A 23,078-nucleotide genomic window follows, 5' to 3' on the forward strand; every position below is an offset into this window, starting at 1 on the left:
CCTCTACAAACTTGGCAAATTGGTCATGATCACAAGTCGAACACATGCCATCGCCAAGAACACCTATCTTGGCCCAAGGCCAGTACGATTTGACAAGACCAAGGGCCTGCGCTACACAATTCCTAGAGGTTCCTACCAAGTACTCAGCAAATTTCTGAGGAACCACCCGCAGCCGGTCCGCCAAGCTGCCTTCAGACTCCTCGGAGGAACCTATGGACTCGACCATAGTCTGAGCCGCCACCTGAAGCTCTCGCAACTCCTTCCGGTACTCTTCAGTACCATCTGCAGTCACAACAAAAGGATGTAAGCACCAGTATAACCAAAAAGGAAAGCCTCAGAACTCATATCAAGAGGTCACCTCGGTTCTTCTGGATCACCTCCTTCAGCATCACAACTCTCTGCTCGAGTGCAGCTTTGTCTTTCTTCAAAGCAGCATTCTCCGCCTCTAGCAGAGCGATCTTCTGACGATCCGCCTCAGTCGCCTTCAGCCTCAAAGACTTCAAATATGACCGATTGGCCATTTGCTGCAACAACGCAATCAATATACAGATAAACACCACAAAAGGAAAAGTACTCGACAATACTACTTACCAAAGAGAACTTGGTGAATTCCCGCACAACGGCCTGGAACTTCTTCATGTTTCTAGCAGTCAACTGCGGGTCATCCTCAAGTTGCTCACTATGATAGCACTCGAAGGGAGGTGGCGATGCCCTAATCTCCTCCAACAGGCTATCACTTGACTCCCCTGCCTCCTCAATGTCTGCGAAGCACCTGCTGTCTTGTTCTCATGAAGCACTCGAGCAAACGGAAGAGCCTTCGAACCACTATAAGGAGGAACGATGGGCTCACCGACAGGGATCTCCTCCGAAGGATTCGACCCCTCACCTCCTGCCCTCCCCGACGACCCTACAATACCAGGAGCGACAGCAGCAGCAGGAGCTCTCCCCTCCACCACTCGCCACTATTTGGGTGCAGGACCAGGGCTACAGACAAAAGCAAGGGCATCAGACAATTCAGCTCAAGACGGAACAAAAACCACTCAACGAGCTTACCTGGCATCGCCGCAAACCCTCCTCTTCCGCACAGCTGTCCTCGGTTTTTTGGGACAGCTAGAGCCAACTTCAGCCTCAGGGCTATCGCCCTGACCCAGAGACCCGACTGCCTTACCCTTCACATCTTCTGCAAGGGCAACACCCCCATCAGAATCATCACCTCATAAGCTATCAAACTCAGCTGAATCCGAATAAGAATCAACAAAGGGACGGTGGGCACTTGGAGTCTCATGAAGCGGACGAGGCACCTCAGGCAGCGGAGCATCACTCCGGAACACAAGCACATCGCTCTATAAACAAAAGCAACAATAAGCAGTAAGCACCAAGAAAGAAAAATTGGCGAGACAATTTCCAAGAACTACTCGATGAGTTAGAAAGTTACCTGATTCGGCGGGTTCTTACGACGATACAACTTAGGGAGCTCCGGCACGGACTCGACTCCCTCAAAAAGATCATTCAGAACCGCCATAGCCTCATTCGGATGAATCACTTCAGAAGAAAATCGAGAAGGGTCATCCAGACCAAAGTACTCGAACGCAGTATGGCAGCGCTTCTGCAAAGGCTGAATTTGCCTTCCAAGCCAATAGAAAGCAACCATCGCACCAGTCACTCCTTTGTTCTTCAGAACAGCAATCCGTTGCAACAGCTCTTCCTCCTGAACTTAGATATTTCCATGATGAAACCATTCATGACAGTGCTTGGGCGGACCTGGAACTCTATCTGGCAGTGACGGTGTATGATTGTCTATATAAAACCACTCGGCACTCTAGTCACCAATCTGATGTCGGGGAGTATACGAAATATACCTCCCCGCCATCTCAGATCGAAGCTCAAGATTGGCCCCACCAACCGTGGCAACATTCGAAAAATTCGGTTAGGGGTTCAAGGAAAACAAGCTCTTGAACAAATCAAAGTGCGGGTAGATTCCAAGAAAAGCCTCTCACAAATGAACAAAAATGGAAATATGGAGGATGGAAGTCGGAGTCAAATGATGAAGCTAGATCCCCTAGAAAAAGAGGAGACCCCACAAGAAGTCGCAGACGGGAATCCCCAATCCACGCTCCATAAAGGACTTAAACATAACAGTTTCCGAAACCCTTTCATACGGCCTATCGTGTCCCTCAGTCGCAAACCACTGAACAACTGTTCGGGGACGGAGGAACCGACGACCGACAAGGGATGAGATCGCGGATTCTGACAACTTACTCTTCTTCCAACCATCCGCAATCGTCGCCTCCTTCTCAAACCTCTGACGCCTGGACCTCTTCGGCGCCATTCGGAAAGTCACGAGCAGCTTCTCACGCATATGCTCAGGGGCTGAGAAATCAAGAGAAGACAGAAAGTTGAGAAGATGGCCAGAGACGAGCAAATGAAGACACTGGCCAGATTACCACTGATTAAATAATCAGAACAATGGCATTTCTAGAATTACTAGGAAAACCAAAGGTCACAAAGAACGCCTCGATTTGGGAACCTTAACCCTAAATCGAGGGATTTCAAGTCAAGGCTCGGGGGCAGCGAAACATGCGTCACAAATGGCAAACTTTTTTCAAAAACACCCTGAAGATGAAAGTTATCCTCAGCCTGATCCTTCAGCTCGACCTAAGGCTCGGGGGCTACTCCATATGGAGCGCGAGTATATCGCGCGCCATATCAGAAGATGAAATTCGGGGCTAGAGCACCTCATAGCCTCGACGCAGCCAGAAAAGTACTCGGAAGACTACTCGAGATGCCTAGTGGACTTCAAGCTCAAGCAATGGATTCCAGAAGCACTCAAAAGCACTCGATGGACATCTTCATAAGTACTCAACGCCTGTGGAACTCGACTACAAAGAGCTCGGGGGCTTGTTAGACCCGGGGCAGCAGGACTGCTCACGGGCATGGAATATTCTGGAATAGGGAGTACTGCATGGGTACATCCTGCCTCCAACTGTAACTACTCGTATAGTAGCGAAACTGGCCTACGTACATGGAAACTACCCGACTCACTCGGAGTAGGACTCTAAATGTACTCGGCTAGGATTTTTCATGTAACCCTGCTTCCCCGGATTATATAAGGGCGAGCAGGGTCCCCTCCAAAATATCGAACAATACCAGAGGGAATACAAACCACCACATAGGATGTAGAGTATTACGCTCCGGCGGCCCGAACCTGTCTAAATCCTTGTGTTCATTGCACCATCGTGTTATGATCTCGGCGAGTCCCAACTCATAACCACTCTCCTTGGGATACCCCTTGGAGAACCCGACGGTAAAACACCGACATAGACCAAATCTGGATACAAATACTAAAAAATACTGCAAGTTGCTAGCAACTGAGTATATGAACAAGATACTAGTAAACTCTGTGAATATATGAACAAGATACTAGTAAACTATGTATGTGGACTAAAGATTGCAGGATTAACATTGAGTACTGCCACTTGTGGTGATGGATGTGGTGGCCAATCAACTGAGTATATGAAGATTGCAGGATAAACTATGAAAAAGATTGAAGTTGCAGGATTACCCCTTCTTGGATGGGGTAGTACTGCCACTTGTGGTGGTGGATGTGGCTGGATGGTAGACTAAGGTTGGCGGCGCAGCTCCTGGACGCGCTCGCGGCGCAGAGCCGCCCGGTCTACCGCGTCCTCTCCCCTGCGCGGCCCCGCCCCAGGGCACGTGGCAGCGCGGCTCCTGGATGCGCTCGTGGCGCAGAGGCCCGGCTGCCGCGTCCTCTCCCGCGCGCGGCCCCGCCCCAGGGCACGCGGCGGCGCGACTCCTCTCCCCTGGGCGGCGCAGCTCCGGTCACCTGTTCTCCCGTGGGCGGCGGCTCCTAGACGGGATGGCGACGGTGAAGATATGGGAGAGAAGCAGTTTGGCGGCTCATGAGATTTGGGAGAGCAGCGGGGCATGTGAAGATTCCGGGGAGGAGTCGAGCGCGCGCACAAATTTGGGGAGAGCGCCAAGCGCGCGGCGACGGGGAAATTTGGGTTGGGGCGACTGCGCGGCGGCAGGGAAAATTGGGGAAGACAGGGTGAGGGCGCAGGGATTAGGGTTTTGCAGAGCTGGCCGGTGGGCTCCCATGGAAAAATTGCGCGCAAGAGATGGGCCTGAATGTATGCCGACAGATGGTTTGAGGCTCATATTAGCTTTTGCCGACGCTCCGTTTGATGGTATATCTGAATAGAAATACCAACTGATGGTCAGTCGTTAAAACTTCAATTGCCGACTGACTGACTGTTATAACATTTTACCGACTGATAGTTCGTCGCTATTCTGGTACTTTTACCAACACATGTCCGATGGGATTTTTGGGCTGTGGTATAGTGTAACTTGCTAATACTATACATGGTATGATGTAACTTGTGACTAGATTATATGGCATAGAAAGTAAGATTTGTTTTTAGAAAAGTAACTTCACCATTTTTAACAAATTATTTTCGAGTGTGATCTCATTTTGAAGCTCTAGTTAAAAGGAATATAACGGTATAATCAGATTTTGATTTGCATGTGCGGTTGAAGAATTATCGATTTTTTAAGGCAACTACATGGCATGACATTTTTTGCGTGGGTGGGTGGATGCGAGAGGGACGGTGTACATACGGGATATTCTGCTAGTGGAATAGGCGATTAATTAATGCACCAAGCCGATTGCATTTCGAGGGTTACTTGGTGGACAAAAATGGAAAATGTAGGGGCTCTTCACTTGTGGTTAAGTAGAGCACTACGGGACACAGGGCATTTGCCGTGTGTAACACACGGCGAAGTGCTCACTGCATAGATCGGTCGGCAAAGAGCAACTTTGCCGTGACCTAGGTTTCGGGGCACACGGCAATCACTTTGCTGTGTACAGTACTCGACACTCGGCAAAGATTTTTGAAAAAACTAAAAAAAAGCACCGAACCGGCACCGCCACATCACCGTAGTGCCACCACCACGCCGCTGCCACTACCAGCCCATCCTGACCGCCACCGCCGCCGCCACCACCACGCCGCCGCCGCCACCAGCCCCTCCTGACCGTCGCCGCCACCACGCCACCGCCGCCGCCGCCACCGCCACTACCGCCGCCGCCGCCTCCAGCCCTCCCCTTGACCGCCGCCACCACCACACCGGAGCTCCTGCACCAGATCTGCCGTCACGCCGTCACTCGGAGATGGCGGAGGAGGGGTGGGGCTCCCACACCGTGCGGCGTCGCCGGAGGAGGGGCGGGCCCCGCACCGTGCCGTGCCGCGCCACTGGAGGAGGGGCCCATCGGAGGAGGGGCAGGGCCCCCGTGCCGCGACGCCGTAGGAGCTCAATGGCGGAGCTGCCGCCGTGTCTCCAACGCGCGGAGGAGCCCGTTGCCGAGGCCGGGGCGCCGGCGCTGCTGGCCACGGCTGCCGCTCCTCGCCCCGCCGCCCCTCCTCATTGGTCGATCTATTCCGGTGAGGGGTGAGCGGAGGGGGGAGGAGAGAAGCCGCGAGAGGGAGGTGGAGGGAGAGGGCTGGGGAGGAACTCTGGCCGGCCTGGGCCTGGCGCCGCCACCCGAATCGCCGTCGTCGAGGTCGCAAGGAGGAGGCCGAGAGAGAGAGAGAGAGAGAGAGAGAATGAGAGAGATGATGGATAGAGGAGGAGGAGCCGGTGACTTTGACTTGGGATAGGAATCCGGCTCATATTCTTTGGACCAATGGGGGAGCTCCATTTTAAAGTTTTGGATTGATGACGTGGCATGTTTCTTTAACTGTCTTTTGATGCATTTTAATAGAGGCAAATGAGTTCAGATGAAAAAGTTGTAAACTACAAAGTTGTAGATCTCGTAGAGCTCTACAACTTTGGTATAGAACTTATTTACATCCGAAGTCATTTGGAAGTTTTAAAATTTATAATTTCAGATTAAATAACTTATTTGAAAATACACTATTTGCATATATATTTTTTCAATATACTTTAAATGTTTTTTCAAATTACTAAAATTTCACATGAACCAATCTAAAATTAATAAAAAGTTTTGATGTCAAACAATAGTTTGATCGTCACTTTGACTTGAAATCTGAATCAGTCCTTCTTTAACTCTATGAAACTTCTTCGGAGATTCTTCGTTCTGTAAGCAGCGTATGTGATAACTTGTGAGAAACATTCTCATTTTTTTTCCACAACATCTACATATGATATCTTGATGTCATGACAAATTTCATGGTTTTCAGATATCGTTTGGTTTTTATATAATTTAACTACAATTTGGCGACACATTGGTGCTCATGTTTGGTGTTAGAGATGTTGGAAATTCCCTTTCATTTTATGTACACGGCCTAATGGACTCAACAACAAGAATATCATTTTTCTTTTTATGAAATTCTAGTATCCGAAGCACTTGCAATGCAAATTGGACTTATTCTAAAAAATTCATGTAAGGGAAATAAATTAACAAAATATAGCAAAAAGACCTACAAATGTACGATATTGTGACACAGAGTACCAAATATAGTATGAGGAGAGAAGAAAAAGTTTAAGAGGCAAAGGAGGAAAAAATGAAATCAGATTTGCCGTGTGCCATATAAAGACACTCGGTAAAGCTCCGGTTTTGCCGTGTGTCACAGAGAGCTCATGGCAAAATTGATCTTTGCCGTGTGCCAACATTTAGTCACTTAGCAAAAAATTATTTTGCCGTGTGTTTTTCCGTCGCACTCGGCAAAAACTCAATTTGCCGTGTGCTTAATTTTTATCGTGAGTTTTTTTATCTGGCACTCGGTATATATTGTGTTTGCCGTGTGCCCGTGATGTTGCTCACGGCAAAGAGCCAGGCACACGGCAAACCGAGAGTTTCCCGTAGTGGAGAGGCCTCTCCATGACTCCATGAGAAGTTGCCTCCTCTTATTCCCCTCCCGTTGCAATTTGCATATAGATCAAAATCACATGATTCGTTTCCAAATGTCGGTGTCCTTCCATTTCAATATGAACAAAGTGCAATTATTTTAAAAATAAAAAAATTATTTTGAAGCGAATACATTATGCATATAGCTAGGTCGCACGATAAGACCAGGGCCGGCCCTGGATTAGACTGTAGGCAGTGCGTGCGCCTATACCTACCGTATCGCACGAGATAAGGCTCAGATCGATCTCGTATATGCTAGCGTGTACAAAAGCAGATTTGGCATACTAGTTGATGAGCAATTCGTTGTGAACGAAAGTGAGATCACAGAACCGCTGTAGGTACGGATACGGTACACGTACAAATATGCAAGAAGCAAAAACAGAAAACACCCGGCCCATGCATATACCAGCTTATTCAACATGCATGCAACACACACACACACACACATAGCATCAACCAGAGCTAGCCATGTGCAAGAAATAAAATGTTCCCCGGCGAACTGCTACTCTAGTGCTGCACGTAGACGTCGATCTCGACGATGCCGCCGCGCGCGAGGTCGTAGTCGTAGTTCCTGGTGAGCATGTACCCGCGCGCGAACCGGAACTTGCCGGCGCCGCCGATGACCACCGACTCCCGCACCTCGGCGTCCATGTCGATCCGGCCGTTCGCCGTGACGGAGCTGCCCCGGTGCTCGCCGGCGTCCAGGACCATGTGCAGGGTCAGGTGCGACACGATGCCGCCCTCCGACACGCGCACGGCGAACCCCTGCGCGGTGCCGACGCGCGCGCTGCCCCCGTCCGGCCCCTCCGTCAGCGCGTTGTTCAGCACCACCACGTCCCCGAACTGCTGCGGCGACGTCGTCAGCACGCTCCGATCAGTTGCGGTGGCGTTGTCGTTGCTGTCGCTGCCGTCGCTGGACGACGTTGGCAGGAGGGAGCGGCCGGACACGACCCGTGCGGCGGTAGGGCGCGGGCCGGTGTAGTCGTCGTGCATGAAGAAGTGGAGGTGCGTGGTGGTGGTGGTGCCAACCGTGTCGTAGCTGCGGATGTACACGGCGGCGGCGAGGAGGGAGGCGGCGGCGAGGAGGACGGAGGGGAGGGAAACCGCCATGACGATCGATAGGATAGATTGTGGACCGGAGATACGGCTGCTCGCTGCCTCGCTGGTGGGTGTTTGGTTATCTCTAGCAGGGTGTGCGTGCTCATATATTGTATTGTCCCAGGCCTCTTAACACAATTCCTGACCCACGGTAATTGGGATGTGGCCCCTCTTTTTCGACAGTGAGGCACCGTTCGAATATTCAGCACATAGATGCACAGTTTTGTAGGGAGTGTCTTAGCCATACAAAAACAAAGACATCTCACCAGCCTGAGGGTACGTGACAGCCAAAATGCAACATTTAAAACGTGAGGGTACGTGAAGGGGACCAGCCACTCCTGGTTTTCCGGTTCCCGCGGGTCACTGTTGTCATGCGTGGTTGGGTGTTGGGATGAGCCTCCACACTTTAGGCTCTCCGCACTCGTCGTTCTCTAAATTCACTCTCTAAATAGAATATTCCATCCTGGTCATCGAGATTCTCTACTCTATATTCAGTTTCTCCGCACCCATCCATTCTCTATATCACTCTCTATACCAACTACCAGAATGTGGGCCCCACGTGTCATAATTGTTTTTTTCTTTTTTTACCCCCCCTCCCCCCACTCTCTCTCCTCCGCAGCCCCTCTCTCTCCCTCCCTCCTCTCTCCCTCCGCCATCGTACCCCTCCTCCCCCGGCCACCACTGCCGGCCACCTCCTCCTCCATCGCCGCCTCCTCTGGCCTCTGCTGCCGGACACCTCCTCCGCGCGGGATCGAGCTCCCCCGCGCGAAGGCCCTGCTCTCGAGGCGCACACGGCCCGCACGGGGCGCTCCCATGGCGGCATGGCGGGGCGGCCATGGCAGGGCGGCCTTCTCCCTACTCCCTGCTCGCCACCCATGGAGGTCGCCAAGCTTCCCCCTTCTCCCTGCTCGCCGCCCATGGAGGTCGCCATGCTTGCCGTCATGGCCCGGCTCGAGCTCGGCGCCGCGGAGGCCATGGCCCAGCTCGAGTCCCCTTCCCTCCCCCACTCACTCGGCGCGGCGGCCATGGCCGAGCTCGAGCTCGGCGGCGCGGCGGCCATGGACTGGCTCGAGTCCCCTTCTCTCCCCCACTCCCCGTCTCTCTCTTTCCCCAATCTCCCCACCGGCGCTCCTCCACCCCTCCATGGACGCGCCCCTCCTCCCGGCGGTGGCGGCGAGCGCACGGGACCGCGGCCGGCGAGCAGGAGGAGGCCGGCGAGGCCCTTCCTTGCGGCACGGCAGGGCTCCGGCGAGGCAGGCCCGTGGCGGCGGAGGCGGCTTCCGAGCGGTTGGGGGGGGGGGCGGCATCGATGCCAGGCCCACCTGTAGCGCGCGAGCGCTACATGCGCTGGGAATGGCGCGTGCCGAGCCGTGCGCTAGGTTTAAGTGTGGCATAGAGAACGCCGCTGCGGTGTTTTTTTCTCTATCTTCACTCTCTATATGGCATAGAGAACGTCTTACAGAGCCCGCTGCGGAGAGCCTTACGGTTCCAGCGACTGCTAGCTACAAGGAGGGCTGGGTGGTGACCGGCCCTACCGATTTTTAATGTCCAGCAGCAAGCGCCAACCAATAGGAGGTCCACAAACGCATATCCGCCCGCCGGGAGTCGCCATTTCACGAGTCGTTCGCTCTTGCTTTCTCTCTCCATGTAGGACTCCGCGCTCCCCGCCGAGCCCCGGCGCAGTGGGGCAGCATATCTGTGGGAGCGAATCCCCCTACGGTACTGCAGAGTAACAGCTTCTTGTGGTTAACCTGAGGAGGGGGAGAAAATGTGGTCCAGAAGAATATTGGTGTGTTTGGTTATGCAGCAAAAGCTTAGCTATCCTAGCCTTATCTAGCCCGGCAGGTACATGGTGCCTCAACCCATCACTGCACCTCTTGCATCGACCCATCACTGCGCCTCTTTTCTAGAGCCACGGCACTATATAAATCACATATACTAGAAAGGCCCGCGGCTTTGCCGCGTCGGGCCCGTATCCCGCGTCGATGTTTTGTTGTGTATGTGATTATTTTTTAGTTTAGATGAAAAAATACTTATCTGCTTTTCAGGGTCAAGGCAATTATGAATACACGGATAGTTTTTTACTGCTAGAAGATCAGTTAATTTGATGATTGATGGAAGTAATGTTGTTCATGTCTGAATGTGAGATCATGCTATTCTATAAACTTTTATATAGAAAAAACTCACATGTATTTTTATATCTGCGCACATGGATATTGAATTAGAAACACCACTAATCACAAATTGAAATAAAAAAAAACTAACATGACATAGCTCTCAAAGCTGGAAAGATAGTAGAGTATAACCAATTTTGAAGCGTAAGAAAAGCAATTCGTCACTGAAGAGTTGTCCTTCAAATTGTTCCTACTTCTGTCATGTCGAAAGCAGCCAAGGAAACTACATATTTAAATATTTATAAACCATTTAATAAGCCTAAACCAAATTAAATCAGTTACTCGATTATATGTTATCTAATGAACTTGAAATTAAACCAAGAAAACTGAAGAGTAGCCTACCATAGAGATGAATTAAGAGAATTCTTGAACCCTAAAAACCATAGATACATATATACAACAAAAACTTTCTACGAAAACATCACATAGTATCTATTGCATATATCTACTCATAAGGAGTCTAACAAAACTGTCTATGGATTACTACCGATTTTCAAAGTTTAGCTGATTATACACATTTTTTAGAGAAAAACTGATTATATACATTGGTTATCTTGGCCATCCCAGTTTAATTACCTTCCTGCTAGCTTATCTTATCGAGATACAGCTTGAGGCTAGGTTTGATGCATGCTAACACATGGTACTGCATGTACAAGCTTGTATTATTCAACGGAAAAAATGTTTGCATGCAGGCAAAATGAATGGATAACTCTCATGCATATTTTTAAAGAAACAAATAGGTCTGTTTTGTTAGTATTGATCTCCACCATTTGGGCCCAACGGACCAAATGGACCCTGACTCGCGCCCTGATTGGGGGCGCCCAGCCCATGGAAGGCTGGTGGGCCCCCGTCGCGCAGCCCCATAGAAGGATGTGAGGACCAGCGGCACAAGGAACGAGGTTCGCCGCTGCAGCCACAGTTCCCACCGTCCAAGACCTATACCGATCAGAGAGAGGGGCTGAGAGCGACGGGAAGCGCCACCGGCTCGGCGTCGCCACTGCACAGCCACCGACCACGCCACCGTCATTGCACCACGCCTTTGCCGCCTCTGCATCAAGCCACCGTCGTCCTCTCCGACTCCGGCGCCGTCACCATGATGCCACTGCGCTGCGCGTCGCTGCCTAGCGCAGAACTTCACCGACGAACCTACGGTGGCTCTGAACAAAGAAAGTAACCCCTCGATCTATGCCCTACTCGATCCAATAAACTAACAATGGTATCAGAGCCTCGATCTAGTGTGTAGATTGAGATGGGTTGGATTCGGTCACGAATCGAAAGAGACAGACACAAAAGAAAGGAGGAGATTCGATCTCGAATCGAACAAAAAAAAATACAAACCCTAACCCTAGAAAGAAAGGGCCGCGGGTCTCACCTGCTGTGTCACCACCGCGCGGAATCGTCACCCCGAGTCACCGGTCCGACGGTGGGGCACCGCCTCTGCGTGGGCGCACTCGGGGCAAAGGGCACCGCCGACAGGCCGTTCGACGGCGGCGCAACCCCACAAGGGAGAACGCGCACGCCGGCGAAGGGGCCGACGGCGGCGCCAGCCACCTCCTCCGGCGAGTCGCCATGGACGGCCGCCCTTTTCGTTTCGGGAAAGGGAAATGGAGGAAAAGGGAAAGAAGCTCAGTGGAGCGGCACAGCTCTGAGGTTCCTGAGCGGTGGGCGTGCATGGGCGGCAAAGAAGGCACGCGGCGGCGCCGCCACGCTCCTCCGGCGAGCCGCCAGTGGCCGCCGCCGCTCGGCATGAGAGAGAAAGGGAAGACAAAGACTGGATGTTAGGGTTTCCAGGGGATGCGGTCGGCAGGTGGTTTTGATCCGCGAGAAGGGCGCTCGGCCGTCGGATTCGATCCGACGGCCAAGGGCGATCGGCGCTAATCGGGCCGTGGCCGGCCCAGGCGGGTGCTGAAGTGGGCCGTGCGCCGACTGATAGGCCGCCAAGCCGCCGGGCCGACCAAGGAAGAGCTAGCGCCTCGCGTCAGGCAGTTTTGGGCTGCTGGCCCAGGGCGAGCGCAAGAAGCTGGCCTAATTCGGCCTAGCCAGACCGAGCTGAGCAGGCCGGTAGAGGAGCATTTGGGCTGCTGCCATGCTGCTGGGCCGGCTGCAAGCATAGTAATAAAATTTCATGTTTTTTTTTCTATTTTCAGAGGCAATTTGAATGATGTTTTGATGAATTTGATCTCTATTCAAGTTTGGCTCAACATGTTTTTTGATTAGAGAGAGAGAGAAAAAAAGAGAGAATAGTAGTGCTTCTGAATATAGAATTTTACATGTGTCCGCTGCAAAGTTTTAAAGTTGTTGCTCTTAATTTTAATTCAAATCAACGGGAGAATTATTCTTAAGAGCATGATTGAAGAGTATACTTTGAGTAATTTTTGTACAGTTTTATCTCTATTCAATTTTGAACCAACGAGATAAATTGTTTAGAGAGAAAATGAGCACAGAGTACTGTTTCTGAAAAGAAAAGAAAAAAAAGGTTTTCCGCTGCCATAAAGAAAGGAAAAGATTTCCGGTTTTATACTGTTACTATCTTTCAATTAAGTCAGAACCAACGAGAAGATTAAATTGGAAGAATAGTTTTAAAGTCTTGAATAAGCTTCCTTGTGGGTAAAAGATAGAAAAGCTTCCGCTGTTTTAAAGTAAAAGTTGAGTTTTGGCATAATTCTGCCATTTGAAGTCTCAAAGTTGAGCATTACTGGAATCACAAAGATATTTCTCAAGGAAGAGAAATTTAAAGTTAATTATGGTATTGTTATTTTCTGACCAATGTTGATGATAACAATATTATTATTTTTTCATGAATCATACCTTAAAGTTTAAAGTCTCCGGTAAACATTGCATCAAAGTACCATTTTTCAGAGAATAGATAAAGCACTGCTCCTGAACTAGAAAAATGTATTTTCCTAGTTTGCGCTGCAATAAAGTTGTTTATCCTCTAATTAAATTCGAACCAACGGGAGAATTTAATTTTGAGGAGTGGATATATATGATTTTAAAGTTAATTGAGTTTTTCACACGTTAATTCCGTTTCTGCCCAATGGTGATGTGGAATTAATGTAAAAGAAACATGTTTTATTCTATTTTTGCCCAACGGTGATATAGAATGGAACTTAAAAGTTTTAATTATTGTCTTTTCTGACAAAGTTTTGCATGTAGTCCTTCGTGAAGGGACAAAAGGAAATGAACTGAGTACCTGTGACTCAGAAAGAAAGAAGACCATCGCATGAGAAAGTGTATTCTCTTAAGAAGTGAGTACCTGTGACTCAGAAAGAAAGAAGACCATTGCATAAGAAAGTGTATTCTCTTAAAAGAATGGCTTGAAAAGAAAACTACTTATGGATGTTGATCCAAAGAAAAGAAGATAGAGCAAAAAGAGATTGTTTTGAGAAATGTCTCTTATGTACTCTCCGTCAAGTAAAATTCATTTTGAGTTCGTTCAAAGTTGTGATAATTCATACATGTTTAATTTGACCAACGTCGGATTAAGCATGTGTGTCATGGAATATTCAAATTTATTTCTGAATTTGATATGAATCGATCCTGACATTTTTGTCAGGAAAAAGTATGAAATGACCCACATAACGGGGTAAAGTTGCCCACATGACGGGGTAAAGTTATCATAGTACTAATCCTGTATGGCGGGAGAAAGTTGTGATGACTCATGTGCTGTTTTATCCCACACTGGGAGAAGAAAAAAAAATTGGAGTAGCTTTGCTATTCTAGAATTGATCCGACACTTCTATTGTGTCATAGTGATTAAGCACTCAACGAGTTTAAGAAAAATAGAAAGTTACATACGAACCTCAAGATGAGAAAGATATGCGAGCGTGACTTGCTAAAGTACTGGTAGTCAAGGACTCTGTTGAGTTCGTGAAGTGAAATGAGGAAAATGTACTGTCATATCGAATAAAGGACTCTATTGAGTTATCAAAATAAAGTGAATAAAAGGTACTCCCATGCAAATTAAGAATTACTTTGTTCTGCATGATGTAATCATGTGGATAAGTAAGTAATTAAAGTTTCCTCATTCACGAAAGTTGTGAATAGTTTTCAAAATTGTGGCAGAAAAGTTCATGCCACATTTCGAGGGGGAGAAATATGAGACAGTTAAGAAAGGTACTCCCCTGTAAAGTAAGAGATGATCTATTAAAGAATGAATGTGACCGTCAGGGGGAGTCCAACGGTCACTATAGTGATACCCCTATGTAAAGAAATGGCTAAATTTCGGCATTCATGCTGGACGACCCTGGTTCTTACAGAGCACATATAAAGTTTTTAACAGATAGAACCCAAACAAAGAAATTTATTGATATGCCATCTTTACAAAAGATGGCAAAATCTGGGGGAGCATGGTATGTAGAGATCTAAGATGTTGTTAGCTCTTAAAGAAAATGAATAAAGTAAAGAAGAATCTCGTTATGCAGGATCTCATAGTCCATTGCCATTTGGCAAAAAGGAGCAACAACAGCCCTATACAAAGTAAAGAAAATCAAATGGAGGAAGATTCCACCTCATTTGAAGAAGTCATAACAATTCCATGGGTTAAGACCATGGAAGAAAGAAATGATTCCTAAAAGAGCCATCACAATAGGTTATAATGGACCTACAAAAGGCAATGTGACTCCAGAGGGAATGTTGAAAGATATAAAGCAAAATTTTGTAACAAAAGTTTTAGTCAAAGAGAAGAAAGGACATACGGGATACCACAATAGTAAATTAATTTATGGATTGAAGAAAGCCACGAGACGGTGGTATCTAAAGTTTAAATGAAACAGTATGAAATTTTGGGTTTTCCAAAGGATTGAGGAGGACAATAGCTTTTAAGGAAAAGTTAAAGAATGGGGAATCTAATTTCCACACCTTAAATGAAGATAACATCCTAATTTCTAATGGTGGTGTTAATATACTGTTATAGATAAAGAATTCTTGTCCTCAAATTTTGATCTCGGTGATGAGTTTTTCATTCTACGAATTGAAACTCATCGAGATAAAAGGAAGGGGTATTTTGGTTACAATAAAGTCATACTTGGAAAAGATTCTAAAGAAATGAAGTTTGCATATGAATGAACTTATGTCTGTTCCTATCGTCAAGGGTAATAGTTTTGGGAACCTTAGTGTTCCAGGAACCAATGTGAAAAGTAAATAGTTTCAAATGCTTCAGCTGCTGGAAGCTTTATAGGCGCGCAAGTAAAGAAATTACCCTGGCATATTTTGTGTATCCGGGTTATTTTGGCAAAAGTTCAATCCAGATATAGATCACTGGAATGAAATTGAGAATATCGGCCTCATGCTAAGTTGGAAAGATCAAGTACTCTCAAAAGGTTGTGAGTGCAAAAGTAGAACTTGTGAAATTTGTAGCGAAATCCACAATTGTCGCTGACTTTCACATTTGGAGGTTTTGTGTGGAAAAGCTCCAAAACAAAGAAATTATGATCAATGTGATGCAACGATATAGTATAGCATAATACGAGGCCGAGGGACAGGCAAAATAGTTAAGGGAACCTTTACCCGGAGTTGATAATGGTTGACAGCAGCAATAACCATTAAAGTAGTTTGCTCCTGTGACAACAAGTCAACTGTGGTGCCAAACACGTTGACACAAAGTTATACGTTGTAAAGGAGAAAGTCCGGAATCATGATTGAAATGGATTGTGAGTTTAAATGACAGAAAGTTGTTGCGGATCCGCTTACTAAAGGCTTGCCGCCCAGTGTGTACAGAGAACACACAGTCGACATGAGTTTACGGTATAGCCTATGTTTTCCGGACAATAAAGGGCCCAAGGTTAAAGTACCTATTTCAGAACCGAGAGGTGTGTTGTAGCTGTTAAGTCTATCGGTTATTGACCGTGACGATGAGGTATGCTCATATGCACTAATCCGTGATGGAGTAGGTAAACAAAGAATAAAAAAAATGTTGAAAGTAAAGATTGAGATAAGTAAAAAGACAAGATGAGATCAAGGGGGAGAATGTTAGTATTGATCTCCACCATTTGGGCCCAACGGACCAAATGGACCCTGACTCGCGCCCTGATCGGGGGCGCCCAGCCCATGGAAGGCTGGTGGGCCCCCGTCGCGCAGCCCCATAAAAGGAGGTGAGGACCAGCGGCACAAGGAACGAGGTTCACCGCTGCAGCCACAGTTCCCACCGTGGGGCTAAGAGCGACGGGAAGCGCCACCGGCTCGGCGTCGCCACTGCACAGCCACCGACCACGCGCACTGTCACTGCACCGCGCCTTTGCCGCCTCTGCATCAAGCCACCATCGTCCTCTCCGACTCCGGCGCCGCCACCACGATGCCACTGCACTGCGCGTCGCTGCCTAGCGCAGAACTTCACCGACGAACCTACGGTGGCTCTGAACAAAGAAAGTAACCCCTCGATCTATGCCCTACTCGATCCAATAAACTAACATGTTTAAGCTGCAAAATCTGTCATAGGAGGCAAATATGAATTAGAACCTCCAAGCACCATGCTGGGTCCCTTGATAAGGGAATCATAGAGAAAGTTCTAATGCAAAAAAAAACAATTGAGCATTTCAGCACCATTGCGTACTCATGATACATGAACATCATGACCTGAAATGTTTGGAAAATACAGTAGGCATGCACAAGGAAAATGATATCAGGACTGATCTGAATTTTTTTGTGAATACCAGTTTGTTGCGATTGTGTGAATAGTACATTTAACCTGAAAAAGCCAACACCCAAAGGAAACATTTTCACTATAATGGGAGATTAGGATCCAGTGGAAATGAAAGGGAATCTAGGTGAAAGACAACTCTGATGTATGTAGAAGAGGAAATCAAAAAGATGTTTTAATGTTGAAAATTCTTAACATTCTCATCAAAATTGATTGATGTTCTCTGAATCATAGCACATGTATACATTACATCCTAAATTAGTTTCCAGTACTACTCGGCTACTACTCTAAAAAATTCTACCTTTCTATTAAGCATCTTAACTTGTAAGCATTTCGTCAAGCAGCTGGTAGGCACCATATATGTCAGCCGCTTCTATTGCTGGGAGCGCTGGCTGAAACGCTCAGTTGCCAGAGGAAGCAAGGGTATCGAGGAGCTGCACAGCGTTGGCGCTACCAGCTTGCCGGCCCGTAGCCGTAGGTGGATGCAGGGTTGTCGGGGACGGCCTGACAGCGAAGGGAAGGCTAGCGACGTGGTGCTGCGGAGTCCGGGGCCGTGACGGTGGTGACAAATTCGGTGGCAACTGCTCGTCGAGAGGCGGGGCTGTGCGTCCCTCGTGCGGCCTGAGCGGCGGCGGTGGCAGCTGTCGTGGCTGCTCACTGGCGTGGGCGTGACCAGCTCTCCGGTGTGGGAAACGGCCAGCGGTGATGTGCAACTTGAAATGCGCAGGCGGGGGCGAGGGAGCGGGCAAAGAAGCTGCGGCCCGTGAAGGTTCGCGATGGATCGGTCACGTTTAATCGGGTGGGAGAATTCAAACCGACCCGTATTGGACGGACCAGATTGCATGAGCGCTCGATCCAACGGCTAGTGGGTTAACGGGACGTGGCCCTATCGGGCGCTCCCGGTTTGGTCCAAGAATCGTATATAGAGATAGTAGAATCCAAATAAGTGTCACGAATATTATTTGAGAACATATCAGGTGCAAACTAACCTTTTCGTACAAACTATGGAAATTTCAATATGGGCCATCACATCAACATCCAAGTGGAGGGGCGCAGAGAGGTGGGAGGGGGGATTTGCAAAAGTTTGATTACCCAATCCAAGAGCGGGTCCAGATTGTAAAATTACTCAATTCCTCATACCCCTTGGATGTTGATCCAATGATTCAGATTGAAGTTTCTATTGTTTGCACGGAGATGTTGGTTTGCACCTGATATATTCCTATATTATTTATCTCTTACCTAGTGCAGCTATGGCACGTCCCCATTATCACCATCCACTCTTAAGGCTATTTCCAGCTGCTCGCGGTTGCGAATCCGTAAAACGGATCCGATCCGCACCTTAAAACCAGTACCCGTATCGCAATTAAGGTAGCCCCTTCTAGCAGTGCGCGGCCTCGCAAAACAGACGGTTGGCTTTCGCCAGTTGGAGCGCCGGAGCGGAGGACGCTAGAGGGCGGAGGCCGCCAGAGGCCCATGCTGGAGGGTGGAGGGCTAGCGGCGAAGAGATTGGCTAGTGAAGGCGGCTGTCCGTGCCTGGCACACATCGGCGTCCTCGCGGCTCTGGAAGGCATCGGCGGCTTGGACGAGGGCAGCAAAAATCATCCCCAAATCTTCATCAATTGGTCTGGAAAATCATTCAAAGCACTGGATCTACGGGAGTATGATATCAAATCCCTAAATCAACTGGCCTCCGCATGGTTAAAAAATACCCCACCCTCTGCACTTCATCCACCTACGCATCAAGCCCTATACCACCAACCCAGACCATTCAGAGCAAAGATCTGACCTTGAAACGATCGTAGCTGGAGGCGGAGCCGATGAAGAACTAGCGCTCCCGGGTGAGGATGGGCGTTGGGATTGGCTGCGCCGCCACCGCTTCTGTCGTCCTCGTCTTTCTCCTATGCTTTCCCGCAGTCGTGCCCTCCTAGATCTTGCCTTGGACTCCTGCTCCAGGTCGCCGCGGTCAGGGAAGGGGGCGTCGATGCGAGGTTCACCGAGGGAAGAGAGGACCGCAAGAGAGGCATGTCTGGGCAGAGGAATGCGAGAGAGGAGCATCTGGGCGGTTGGAACGCGAGGAGAGAGAGGATGCGGTGAGGAGAGAGAACGAGTGAATATGCGGTGCGTCGGCAGGCGATTCCTATTTTACGCGTTACATCCGCATCCCGCTAGAAATAGCTACAGTATCATCACGATGCACATCTTCTATTTTTTTTCCGCATGCGCGACGCCATGCGAGAGCTGCTGGAAACAGCCTAAGGAGCCCATCATTCCACACCGCCAGTTCTCTTTATCATCTTGCACCAAGCTAGCGCACTCTATCTTTGCGACCACACAACGCAACTATCAATGAAACCACTTCTATCATCCTCACAAAGTCACAATAGGCCACTAGGCAATTATCAAGGGTAAGCTGCACATATTTTGTCACCCAGTTCTTCAGATTTCCCAATCGATCGCTACATCTCACCGTCTTGGTTATCTCTTTTCCTCATTTTCTTTTCTAGTGTTGTACGTTTCCTACTTGAACAGTTTGTTGTGTCACTATGTAAGACAGCAACGAACAAGACACTTCATTTAGCGACGCGGAATCAAACATGTCATTTATGTAAAATTGGTGATGCGGATTAAACGGACGCGTCTCCAATACCAGGGGGCAGTCTTGGAAGATGCTCTCGGAGAAAAGGCGCTCGGACCCAAGTTTTTTATCAACTCCAGTCGAACATAGCTCACATCCGCTGGAGTCGACGTCGTCACCAGAAGTGGGTTCTACCATGGCCGACTCCAAGTTATAAGTCGTCACCAACTCGGTCATCGCGTTCGTCTCAGATTCAGCCGACACCCCTGCACGGTTTCGGTGATATCTCCCTCATATGGCGTCCAAATGAGGTGATCTTGGATGTGTTAGAAAGCTAATGACGAGACGCTTCGTTTGGTTCTGGTCCTAGCTCCAGAAGATTCGCGAATCATTCTGTGTGATTATAGAAAGGTGTTGTGTCACCTGTTTTTGGGCCTTTTCAGGCTTTGTATCGTGTCGGGCCTTGAGCCCATGTTGTGGGCGCCCCCGCCCCCCCCCCCTGGTCGCCCCCAACCCTAGGACGCCCCTGGTTCTCCCTTAAACTCAGTAGCCATCGCTGTTTAGACTCAGGTTTTGTTTAGTCTTGTGTTTTCCTTCGAGGAACAGACATTGCATCGTTGTATCTGTGGCGACAAGTCCTTATACATTGATCCGGGGCCCCCGTTCTTGATCTCCTCCACTGTGTCAATTAGTCCTTTGGAATCAAGTTCTTGAACCCCTCTTTTGATTCGCTTCATCCATATTTGCAATATCAGATTGCGTGTTTACATCTTCTTGCTTGTGTTCTTCGATTCGCTTGCAGGAAAAAGTTTTCTTGGCGAGGTCAATCAAGTTGTACTTGGTTGATAACCAACGAAGCAGTGGTGTAACGATTGCAGGACTCTAAATCATATCTGATCAGAAGCCGGATCGCCAACATCGAGTCTCCACCAATCGAACGTACCTTTACCTCTCGGAAGATCGGGCCTAGTACTCATTAGTTTTCCGTCATAAACTTCAGCTTGATGGTTCTCTCAATAGGTATAAGGCCACATGAGTATTTCCGGGGTTCACTCAGCGTCCTGGCATCATTTATGACGAGACCTTCAGCCCTATTCTGAAGCCTGCTACAGTTCGCATCGTTCTTAGAGCAACTCCAAACCCCATCGGACCTCTCCTATCTTCTATTTAGGAGAGAGAAACCAAAAAAACATCTCCAGCCCACCTCTCATCTTCTTCCTATCGATAGGAGAGCTCGCATCCCAGAGGTCAGACCTCCTACATCTAGGAGCCCCCGTCTGTCGGGTACCACGATTAGGGACACCCTAATCGGGGGACTACTGCCACCCGAAAAACGAAAAACATGTGTTACACAAACTGGGCCCACAAGGGCCCACGGCCTCCTTCCATCTTGGAAGAAAGGAAAGGACTCAAGGAAACCCAACACGCGGCCCACGCACACAGTGCGGCCCATCCGCGCTCCCCTCGGACCACGGGGCGGCTTCCGCCTCGCTTGAGGGCTCCCGTCGAGACCGCTATACCTCGGCCCGCACCTCCGCCTCGCTCGAGGGTAGCGAACCTACCCTCGAGCGGGCAAATCATCTCCGCCTCGCTCGAGGCCATTCCCCACAGTGACTGCGACTGGGGTCCCATCCGCCAACTCCGGTCACTGCTCCACCATCCCGGGTGCTGTGGCAACACTATGAGACAAGCGACGCGGGACGAGACGCGCTCGGCACTGCTCCCGTTACTATTCTGCCAACTCCGGCCGTCCGGACTCCACCTCATCACACGTATGGCCCCGGACCCGCCTCCTGCTTGGAAGGGAGTCCGACGACGCCACGTGCCCCTCCAGGAGGGAGGCTCAGCACACGCAGCCGGGGTCCCGGACCTGCCCCCTCGAGGGGTCCGGGACCTCCACACAACCCTCGGACCTCCTTAGTGCGCACACCGGCACTTTATCCAGGGGGGTCCGGGACCGCCGTGTGCCCCGCCACCACTGGAGCACGCAGGATCCTGACCTGCAGGGCCCATGGAACGCCACATCTGGAGGACTGAACATCCTACAGCAACGACCACGCCGCCTATTGGGGTTGGCAGGACACCGGCGCGATCTCCACGAGGTCAAGGACGATGCCCAGAACGACCACCACGCCCGACGCCATACCCCCACAGTGTACTTCCCACAGTGCTCGACTATTGTATCCCCGCAACTCGGGGATAAACAACAACCTCCGCGATCCCCTATACATGTACCCGTTCCTCCTTGTGTCTATAAAAGGAGGAGGTGGGCTCTCCAGGCATTACACTACTCAGAGCACACGCACTCGCTTCTAGCCCCAACATCGCTATTTGCCACGCTCAACCCCTCTTCTAGCAGAGACTTGGGAGCCCCCCTCCCTATCTCGCCTCGCTTGTACCCCCTACTACAAGCACTCCGGGTGCAAGATAATACAGTGCCCTCACACACCCCTTTGCTGGACGTACAGCCCCGTGGCCGGAACCAGGATAAACCCATGCGTTACTGTGTTGCCTCTTGCATCAACATCTGGGACGAGGAAATATGCAGCATTTACTAGATAGGATCCGGACCCCCGGGTCAGGGCACCGACAGTTGGCGCGCCAGGTAGGGGAGTGCTGCATGACATTTTCTCTCTTGTTCCCATTTGATCTCCAGGGATGGTGGGCAGATCCAACCCATACCCCATGGGTGTCTCGGATTCGCTCCCAGCGGGGTACGTGATCTGGTTCGGGAGTCTCGAGTTCAGAGCAACCTACAACGGTTACCTCATGGAGCTCCTCTCGCCCAGATGCAACCCTGTCACTACGACTTCACCAGCCCAGCGCGACAGGCGCTCGGGCCACCGTTCGCGACAAGCACGCGCGGAACGGCGCCGTGCGGCACGCCACAGCTCCCCCACATGGGTTGAGGCTAGCCTGTCGCAACTTAGCATCGCGGCCAACAGGGCCATCGCTTCGTCATCACGTGCCTCGGCGTCAACTGCGCCGGCACCATCATCTGCTGCAGCACCAGTGCCTCCCAGGGGGGGCTCGACCTCGCCGTCGCCCTTCCCCTTAGGGATACGCAATGCTGCCACCTACGCCTCTTCAATCAGTACCAACTTCGCCGAGTATGAGGATCTGCCGGGTCATCATCTTCTGTCGATCCGCAACCTCATCGCGTCGTCTCCTGACGAATCCTACCCCGAAATGGCGAGCTCAATCGCCGACGACATCAGCTTTTTCACGAACAATTTCACGGCCGAGGAGGCCGAGGATTACTCCGGGGTCCGCGACCCCGACGCATTCCGCTCGTTCCAGCTAGCGACGGCTTATTGCCTCACCTGCTCTGAGGACTCCAGTGAGGGGGAGTACAATCCCACTCGGGAGTGCTTCATGGCTGATTTTGCGGACGAACAGAATGACAACGCCCCGGGCGACGACAGCAACGGCGGGCTGGACTCACAGGCGAACCAACCGGTGGTGCCGCCTGCGGCCCCTTCTTCTTCATCAAGCTCGACGGCGCGGCAAGCCCAGCTGGCACAGTTCAAAGAGCTTCAAGCCAAGCTCGATGAGCAACGCCGGCAGACACAGGAGCTGCGCACCGCACTCGAGCAGCAGCGCACCACGCGTGGTGCACATGCCCAGGCGGCGGCGCGCGTTGCCTGGGAGCGCATCCTGGCCGACAACAACATCAACAAACCTCCGGAACTGAAGATGGCCGGCGAA

At 50.0% G+C, this 23,078-nt stretch overlaps 1 protein-coding gene across 1 annotated transcript; it reads right to left on the bottom strand.

The window, feature by feature from the left end:
- Positions 1-7,174: 7,174 nt before the first annotated feature.
- LOC120644132 (dirigent protein 1-like) lies at positions 7,175-8,164 on the bottom strand. Its single transcript, XM_039920692.1, has one exon. The coding sequence runs from the start codon at positions 7,994-7,996 to the stop codon at positions 7,394-7,396; it is 603 nt and encodes a 200-aa protein (XP_039776626.1). The 5' UTR covers positions 7,997-8,164; the 3' UTR covers positions 7,175-7,393.
- Between the last annotated feature and the right edge of the window lie 14,914 nt (positions 8,165-23,078).

This window comes from Panicum virgatum, chromosome 8K, assembly GCF_016808335.1.
Source record: "Panicum virgatum strain AP13 chromosome 8K, P.virgatum_v5, whole genome shotgun sequence".
Taxonomy (NCBI): Eukaryota; Viridiplantae; Streptophyta; class Magnoliopsida; order Poales; family Poaceae; genus Panicum; species Panicum virgatum.